Source organism: Arachis ipaensis, chromosome B05 (assembly GCF_000816755.2).
Source record: "Arachis ipaensis cultivar K30076 chromosome B05, Araip1.1, whole genome shotgun sequence".
Classification (NCBI taxonomy): Eukaryota; Viridiplantae; Streptophyta; class Magnoliopsida; order Fabales; family Fabaceae; genus Arachis; species Arachis ipaensis.
The window spans coordinates 9,157,087-9,165,619 of NC_029789.2; the positions used below are offsets into that span (position 1 = coordinate 9,157,087).

At 37.6% G+C, this 8,533-nt stretch overlaps 1 protein-coding gene across 1 annotated transcript; it reads left to right on the forward strand.

Annotated features, from left to right (window-relative positions):
• On the forward strand, window positions 5,059-5,959 carry LOC107640094 (protein MAIN-LIKE 1-like). Its single transcript, XM_021123587.1, has 2 exons — window positions 5,059-5,139; window positions 5,261-5,959. The coding sequence occupies exons 1-2, from the start codon at window positions 5,059-5,061 to the stop codon at window positions 5,957-5,959; spliced, it is 780 nt and encodes a 259-aa protein (XP_020979246.1).

Consider the following 8,533-nt stretch of genomic DNA (forward strand, 5'->3'; position numbering starts at 1 on the left):
AGAAAAGAAGATAGAAAGCAGCGATTAAGATGTTTCTGTGCGATCATTTGGCACATTTGGATGGAGCAAAATAGGAGGATATTTCATAATCAAAAGAAAGGCGTAGAAGATATCATCACAATGACCATCCTTAGCTGCGACGAGTGGAGACGTGTGCATCCCTAGGGTTGTTGATGGCTATGCCAGAGATGACGTGGGAATTTTGTTTCTTTGTCTAAGGAGTTTGTGGAAGTTGTCTGTTGTTTTGTTTTGTTTGATACTGTTTGCTCCACTCTAATATGTTGAGCTCTTTTACTTTTAAAAAAAAAATTTTTTTGGCAAAACTTGGTCCTGGACATGCTAAAAGTCTTTAGGTGCTTGTGTTTTTTCAATATTAGACCTTATAACAAAACTAAGATGCAGTTTCGATTAGAGGTCTGTGTTTATTTAGATTTGGCACCATAATACAAAGGGTTTAAGTGTTTTATAAAATTTGGCAAAATACTCATTACCCATAATGTGATATTTGATAATTTAAAGAGAAAGTGTTCCCATTAAAAAATTTTAGCTATGGCTTTTTTTACTACCACTACTGTATCTGTCCCCATATCTCATGTACCAGCAATTCTAATTATCCCAACACTAATTTTCACAAATATCACTCCATAGTTGCTACCTCTATTACCCCTTTTAACTTGAACTGCATTCAACTCAACCCAACCCTCTTTTTTTTCTGTCTTGATTTTGTCCTACTCTAAATACTCATCTTATGGTCACAAGAGCTAAAAATGGTAAATTCAGGTCCAAATTATTTTCAGCTGAACTCAAACAGCTTGAACCAAAAATAGCAAAAGAAGTCTTTTTCATACTTCATTAGAAGCAAGACATAAATGAAGAATATGCTGCCTTAATGAGGAATCATACTTAGGATATACAAGGCACGACTCATAACTCAAGACTTTCACCAAAGATTAAGGATTGATTTTATAGAGACTTTTAGTCCTGTTATTCACCCTACCACTATAAAGATTCTGCTCACTATTGCACTTACTCATGGTTGGCCTATCAAACAGTTAGACGTTAATAATGCTTTCTTTAATGGAGAGCTTTGTGAAAAAATTTATATGCAATAGCTCTATGGTTATGAAGTTGGTGATTCTAAATTAGTGTGCAAGCTAACCCATTCTCTCTACAGCTTAAAGCAAGCACCATGGATCTGGTTTGAAAGGTTGACAGGTGAATTACAAAACCATGATTTTACAGCAACAAAGTCTGGTGTCTCTCTTTATAGGGATACATCTTCAGGCACCATCTTAACAGAGACATCAACCACTGCTATTTCTACTCTTATTCAGCAGTTTAATGCTAGTTTTTCTCTTAAAAATATGGGTGATTTGTATTTCTTTCTAGGTGTTGAAGTTAGACCGGTTAGCAATAGCCTTTTACTTACCCAATCCAAATATATTTTGGATGTTCTAAAGAAAGCCGATTTAGAAAATTGCAAGCCACTTCCTACATTTATAACATTTAATTTGAAGTTACATCCACTAATGGTGAACTCTTTAAGAATACAAGTCTCCACCGTTCTATTGTGGGAAGCCTCCAATACCTTACTTTGATTAGGCCTGAATTAGTTTATCCAGTTAATAAGGTTTGTCAGCTCATGCAGCAGCCTTGAAAGCCACACTAGAAAACTTTAAAACATATCCTTTGGTACCGTCAAGGATCAGTTACTTTGGGCTTGAATCTTCAACTAGCATCTTCTTTCAAGCTTGCCGGTTACACTGACTCAGATTGGGTCTCAGACATTGAAGGTCGAAAGTCCACCTCTGATTTTTGTGTTTACTTCGGATCGAACTTAATTTCTTGGTTCTCCAGGAAGCAAGCTTCAGTCTCTCGCAGCAGCACAGAGGTTGAGTACAAAGGGGTGTGCAACTTAGCCACTGAACTACTTGCTAACAAGAAACTTTTGTTTGAAATTCACATTACACTGCTTGTTCCTATGATATACTGTGATAATTAAGGAGTAGTGCTCATAGCAGCCAATTTGGTGCAATACTCATAGTCTAAATATTTGAGTTTGATCTTCATTTTTTAAAAGATCATGTTACAAAAAGAAGACTGCAAATCACTCATATTCTTAGTGATGCTCAGGTGGTAGACATTATAACTAAAACTGTCTCTTTCACCAAATTTCTAGAGTTTTATAACAAATTTAGGTTGTAGAATTTTAACATTTTAAGTTTGAGAGAGGATAAAAAGAGTAAAATATAGATAACTTGTAATTAGCTATTAATAATCTGCATAACTAATAACTAGTTATAATTAGTAGAGTGTATATAAATACATTAAATTTATAATTCTTATATTCAAAATCTTCTCTTCATCTCTCTCTCTCTACTAGAATCTAATTCTTTCACCTATCAATATCAACTCTATGATACCTTTGAAATTCTTTTACTGTAATGCAATTTTGAGTAATCTCTTTTTTTTGGGTGACTTTTTTGTGTGTGACTTTTGAGTAATCTCCTTTACACAACAACAATAATAATAATAATAATATATTTGAGTAGTTAAAAATGATGATATATTATTAAAAAATAGTAACAAATATTTGATATAAGTTTAATAGACGAAATGTATACGATATACCACATTTAAAACATTGTATACATTTTATGAATTATATCATTCGCATCTTCAATGTCCTAGATGTGTCACTTTGATATAGAATTCCATGGATATAATGTATTATAAATTAAAATTTTAATTATTTTGTTCGTATTTTTAGTTTTATTGAATTTTTAATTATTAGATCTCTATATTTTTTTTATTGAGTTTTTAATTATATCAAATTTTATAATTAAGTTTTTATCATAACAAAAACGTTAGAATTAATAGAATATTCTGTTAAATAAACGAATATGTCTAACACTTAATTAAATATTAGGTATAGTTTAACATAATATTTCATTAATTTCAATGTTTTTGTTATAGTAGGAATTTAATTATAAAATCTGATATGATATAAAGATTTAAGTGAAAATTTAGTGAAATTATAGAATTCGACAGAATAATTGCACTACAAGACCAAATGAAAAAAAAAATCAAATTTAATTAAAAACAATCATTACATAGAGGAATAAAAATATCAATTGTTTGATAAAAAAAATTTCAATAAAAAGCAAAGATATATTATTATGTGCAAAATAATTTAATAAAAAAAAGAAAAAGACAAAAGACTAGAAGAGGCACTCATGATGAGCTATAAGAACTTATGATGAGTTATAAATAAACTGTTTAATGGCTTGGCGATGGAAGCAGAGAATGGAAGATAAACTCTATTTTGGGCAGACAACTGGGTGCAAGGTGGTCCTCTGAAATTGACTTTTTCAAGACTCTTTTTTATTTCAAACCAACAAGGATCTGTGATAGGGGACTGTGAGTTCTGGGATGAGATAGAATAGATTTGGAATTTTCAGTGGAGGAGAGAGTTGTTCCAATGGGAGTTGGAATTGGTTCATCAACTTCATAAGAGATTAAGGTCGGTGAAACTATCAGCTGGTAGAGAGGATAATATTGTGTGGAAATTTGATAATAAAGATATTTTTTCTACTAACTCTTTTATGCAGGTGCTGCAATCAGAGACTCTTTCGGAAGAGATTACGAGCTACAATTTCACTAGTTCAATTTGGGGAGGATTGGTACCTCCCAAGATTAAGCTTTTTGGTTAGTTTGTTCTAATTGGTAGGGTGAATACTAAAGAACGGTTGAGCAGATTAGGCGTTATTCATCAGCATGATAATCTTTGTGTCTTGTGTAAAAAGGAGATGGAAGTTGCACACCATTTGTTTCTATCGTGTGACTTTACGTGGCAGGTATGGTGCGCTTGGTTCAGATATTTAGATATACCGTGGGCTGTTCCAAGAACCATGAGAGGGCAGTTTGAGAGTTGGACTTGCATGCATAATAGTAGAGAGGAACAGAAGATGTTGCTGGCTGGATTCTTTGCAGTGATCTGGAATATCTGGTTGGAACGAAATACCATAATTTTTAGCAACAGAGAAGCAGGTGTTGAGGACATTTAAGGATGGATGTTTTTGAGCTACAATGAGTGGACTGGTTCTAATCCTTTTGGTTGTTGATGGCAACGCCGGAGATGACAAGGGATTGATCCTTTTTGTTCTTTTTTCTATTTATATTTTTTACTGCTCCACTTTAGTGTGTTGAGCTTCTTTGTTTCAAAAAAAAAATAAACAAATAAAACACTATATAATATTCCAGAGATATAGGAACTTAGTTATTAAAACGATATGATATAAAATCATGTAATTTTTTTTTATAAATCTCAATATAATTAATTATTAATTGGCAACAAATTTGATCATTAATATAGAATTCTTTTTACTTAACGTTGAAAAGATGGGCGTGTGAAGACTAACATCAAAACGTACTACAGCAATATATTTAATACCAAAATGTTATGCATTTTAGAATTATATTTTTAATAATACGCAGCATCTAAGTTATACTAGTTAGGCTTTTTTATATAAATAAACATTGGAAACACTTTAATTCCTGGAATACGCATGCTTTGAAATTTTTTCTTAAATACGCATGCTCATATCAAGACCGTCGGCCACAAAATGGAGATGCCTACCATCTCACAACCGGCGCCCGCGAAATGGAGGGGACAGGTGCAGGGTCTGCGAATTCGTGGCTGCCACCAAGGAGATGAGGCACTTCCTGGACGGCGCACACGAAATGGAGCATCTCTAGCTCACCGGCCACGAAATGGGCCATTTAGTTGGCGGCGACCACGAATTGGGATCTTCATTTCTGGCGGGCACGAGTTGGGTGGTCAAAGCGGCAGCAGCAAGAAGCTCACATGCATTGGCGTGTTGGGTGGCAGGGGTGTATTAGAAATGGAGCCAAGAGTGTTATAAAAGGGGGGTGGGGAGAGCCTTCATGCGCGGTGAAATTGGAATAGGGATAGAAAAATAAAGTTGTGAGAGTGGTAAATGAAAGCTGATAGGGGGTGAGTTTGTGGTGGTGAGTTTTAAAAAAAATTAACTTAATATGAGTGGGGGAGGGGTGAACGTGGAGGAGAACTTGAACCGGTTGGACGAACTTCACATAGCGGCACATTTATTCCATAAGGTTAGTTTACGTCATTAATCGAATTGCTGTTGTTAGGGATTGTTATAACTAATTTCTTCGATATTTAAAAATTTTATATAGTATTCGTAACTGTTGTCTTTCTTGGCTTCTTATGTTGTAGCTCACACATGTTCTTACTCCTCATGGCACGCTGGTTGATGTTTTCATGTTAGAGGCTGAGGATCCAACCATGGAAATTAGGCGGGAGAGGTTTGAGCCTTATTTGAGACGCACCGGATTTTATCATGCCTCGCTGATCAAGCGCTTCGAGTACGACAATCCACTTATTAGTGCCTTTGTCGAACAATGGCGACCGGAGACTCATACTTTTCATCTCCCTTGGGGTGAGTGTACCATAACCCTGGAAGATGTAGCCATGCAGTTAGGTCTACCTGTTGATGGTCATCCTGTTAGCGGTACGTTAAGGTCATGGAGTAAGTTTCACCAAAGAGATATTTGGGAATGGTGTCATGAACTTCTAGGTGAGGTTCTTGCCGGCCACGTAGGGACAACGAAGTACAACATCAAGTTGAAGTGGCTCAGAACTCGTCTTCAACAGATGCCGCTTGACTTAGATGATAATGGCCTCATGCAGTATGCACGATGTTACATACTTTACCTGTTGGGAGGCGTGCTTCTTCCAGACAAGGCCAACAACACATTCCATGTTCGATATCTGCCTTTATTGGCTGAGTATGATGCCATAGGTACCTACAGTTGGGGTAGTACCGTCCTCTGTTGGTTATATCGTGTTATGTGCCTAGCAACAGATTATAGTGTTGAGGGTATGGCTGGGTGTCACACGTTGCTCATATCGTGAATATACTACAGATTACCGTTCTGGGCCCCGAATGTCACGACACCGTACAGTTTTCCTTTAGCCACGAGGTATTTTATCGGTCTCCACACTTTGTGACTTTTATCAATTATCCTTTCATGTCGGAAATAGATTTTTTTATTAAGTTTGTCATTGTCAAACAGGTGGGCAGGGAAAAAAGGACAAAATGACTATGCTGAGCAGCGCTTACTTAGGCACCGTTTGCGGTTGGATAATCTGCAGGTCGACGAGGTTGGTGCCCGTAGTTATTAATATGTATTCAATAACACCTTATATGGCTGTTGTGACGGGGTTCCTTTTCTTTGCAGTTTGTTTGGCAACCGTACTTGGAGCCCTGGATTCTGTCTAGAGTTCCTGCCGAATTCCTCGGCCACCCGCATGGAGATTTCTATACCGCCGTTGTGCCTCTAATATTTTTCAGGTGGATTGAGATCCTAAATGTTGATCGGGTGTTGCAACAGTTTGGGAGAAAGCAAGGACCTCCAAACCCTCCGCTTAATATAGATACCTTCCATCGACAATCGGCTCGTAATGATGACGGATGGTGGCCGGTTCGACTATCCGAGTGGTTTGAGGTATGGGCCAACCGGCGCACGGATGCATACCGGCTGCGGATTGATCGTGCAGATACATTGCGTTCCAGCCAGGATTACTATAGGTGGTACTCTCAGAGAACAAGGAGGTTTCTGTCCACCCCCGATGCATTGCATGACCCGAGACCATCCAGCGACATTGATCCCCGAACTGCTTGCATCGACATACATACCTACTTTGGTCTGACTCTACCACCTTATATTCTGCACTCCTACGAATGTTGTAGTTTTTTACTGCTAGCATCGCTGTTTCCCGATTAGGAAATTTCAACCCAATCTCGAGCTCCATCTCTCCTGACAAAGGGTAGCTGCTCGGTCCGTCCTCTGCGTTACTGGAATGCATTGCTCCAAGATTTAGGGACAGGTAGTGTGCTGGTGTGGATGAGGATACACCACCACCTTCCGGTTCGACCCTTGTTGCCGGAACAGCATCGCCATGCAGAGGCTGCGTCTCCGGAACGGCTTCTGCCTCACCATCACTGAAATCTTCAATGTCATCCTCGTCAGACGTATCTGCAATAGCAGCATCAAGAACCATATCGACCCCAACATGTGTAGAAGGGGCGGGGCGTGCTCCACGAATACCTACACTCTGTTCCCACGGAACGAACGCATTGAAGCTTGGACTTGGGGCCCTACTAGTATCCCGAGCCAGAACAAAATCAGCCGCCCCACGATTTCTCACACCCTCCACATTATTCGAACTGGATGAGCTTCCACCAATATCTTGAAGATTTAGACAAAGCTCCAACGAATAGATGCTTCCTATGCTGCGATGATAAGAAAACATCATCGACACATGCTGATCGGATTTTATTTGCATTTTTTGATAGGAAAACGAGTTGGCCACTGCAACCGGTATCCTGTAAGTCAGCTTTCTGATTTCTTTTTTTCCAACCATGCCGGTATGCATCAGAATCAGATTCTTCAACTCTTGCAACGATATCTGTGGCGGAATCATTATCCACAGTGGATCATCGCAAACGAATGTAATACCTTCTGCTGTATGAGAAATTTCACCGTTTGGGTATATAAACGTAAACGTTCTCCGAAGCCATAGAAATAGCAAACAAATCTTAATACCAGAAATTCTTTAAGAAAGAAAGGGGGTGAAGAGATTGAGAGCAACTTTCGAGAGTGAGAGGAGAGTGAAGATAATGGCTTCTTTCGGGTCATCTACGAGCCTTTATATAGCCAAATTCTGGTCTCAATTCGTGGGCGGTACACGTGATTTTCATCCAATTCGTGACCACCGCCCCAGGTTTTCCCATTTCGTGGATGGCAGCCACTAAATGGCTATCCCTCCATTTCGTGTGCGCTAGAGTTGAGTTGGACCCTGCACCTGTCCCCTCCATTTCGCGGGTGCCGGTTGTGAGATGGTAGGCATCTCCATTTCGTGGCCGATGGTCTTGATATGAGCATGCGTATTTAAGAAAAAATTTCAAAGCATGCGTATTATTCCAGGAATTAAAGTGTTTCCAATGTTTATTTATATAAAAAAGCCCTAGTAATCAAGTCTAATTAAGTTATTTATATATATATGCGTATACGTTTTTTATTTTGTATTCTTCTTGTTATTATTTTTTTTTTAAATTCGTTCACGCAGATTCTTCTTTCTCTTTCTTTTTTCCTCCTCCTTCTTCTTTGCGTGTTTTTTTTTCATTGTCATTCTTTTGTTGCTGCTGTTATTATTGCATTTTTTTCATTTTTCCTCCTCTCTTTGGTGATTTGGCAGCATTATGTGTTTTGAATTGTGCAAAACAATGAGACCAAATGCACCTTAATTCACCAAAAAATGAACCGAAATTACATATAAAATGAACTGAAATTTTGAATTTGAATAGAATGCATGAGTTTTTGAGTTTATAAAATGCACAATTTTTTGTTTATTTGTTATTATACAATGGTGTTGTTATAATAATATTTTGGTTCATTTATAGTTCAAGTATGTTATCGATGAATA

Coding starts and splice junctions, on each gene's coding strand:
- LOC107640094 (XM_021123587.1), top strand. CDS start 5,059: ATGAGTGGGGGAGGGGTGAACGTGGAGGAGAACTTGAACCGGTTGGAC. Junction 5,140..5,260: donor CGGCACATTTATTCCATAAG/GTTAGTTTACGT, acceptor CTTATGTTGTAG/CTCACACATGTTCTTACTCC.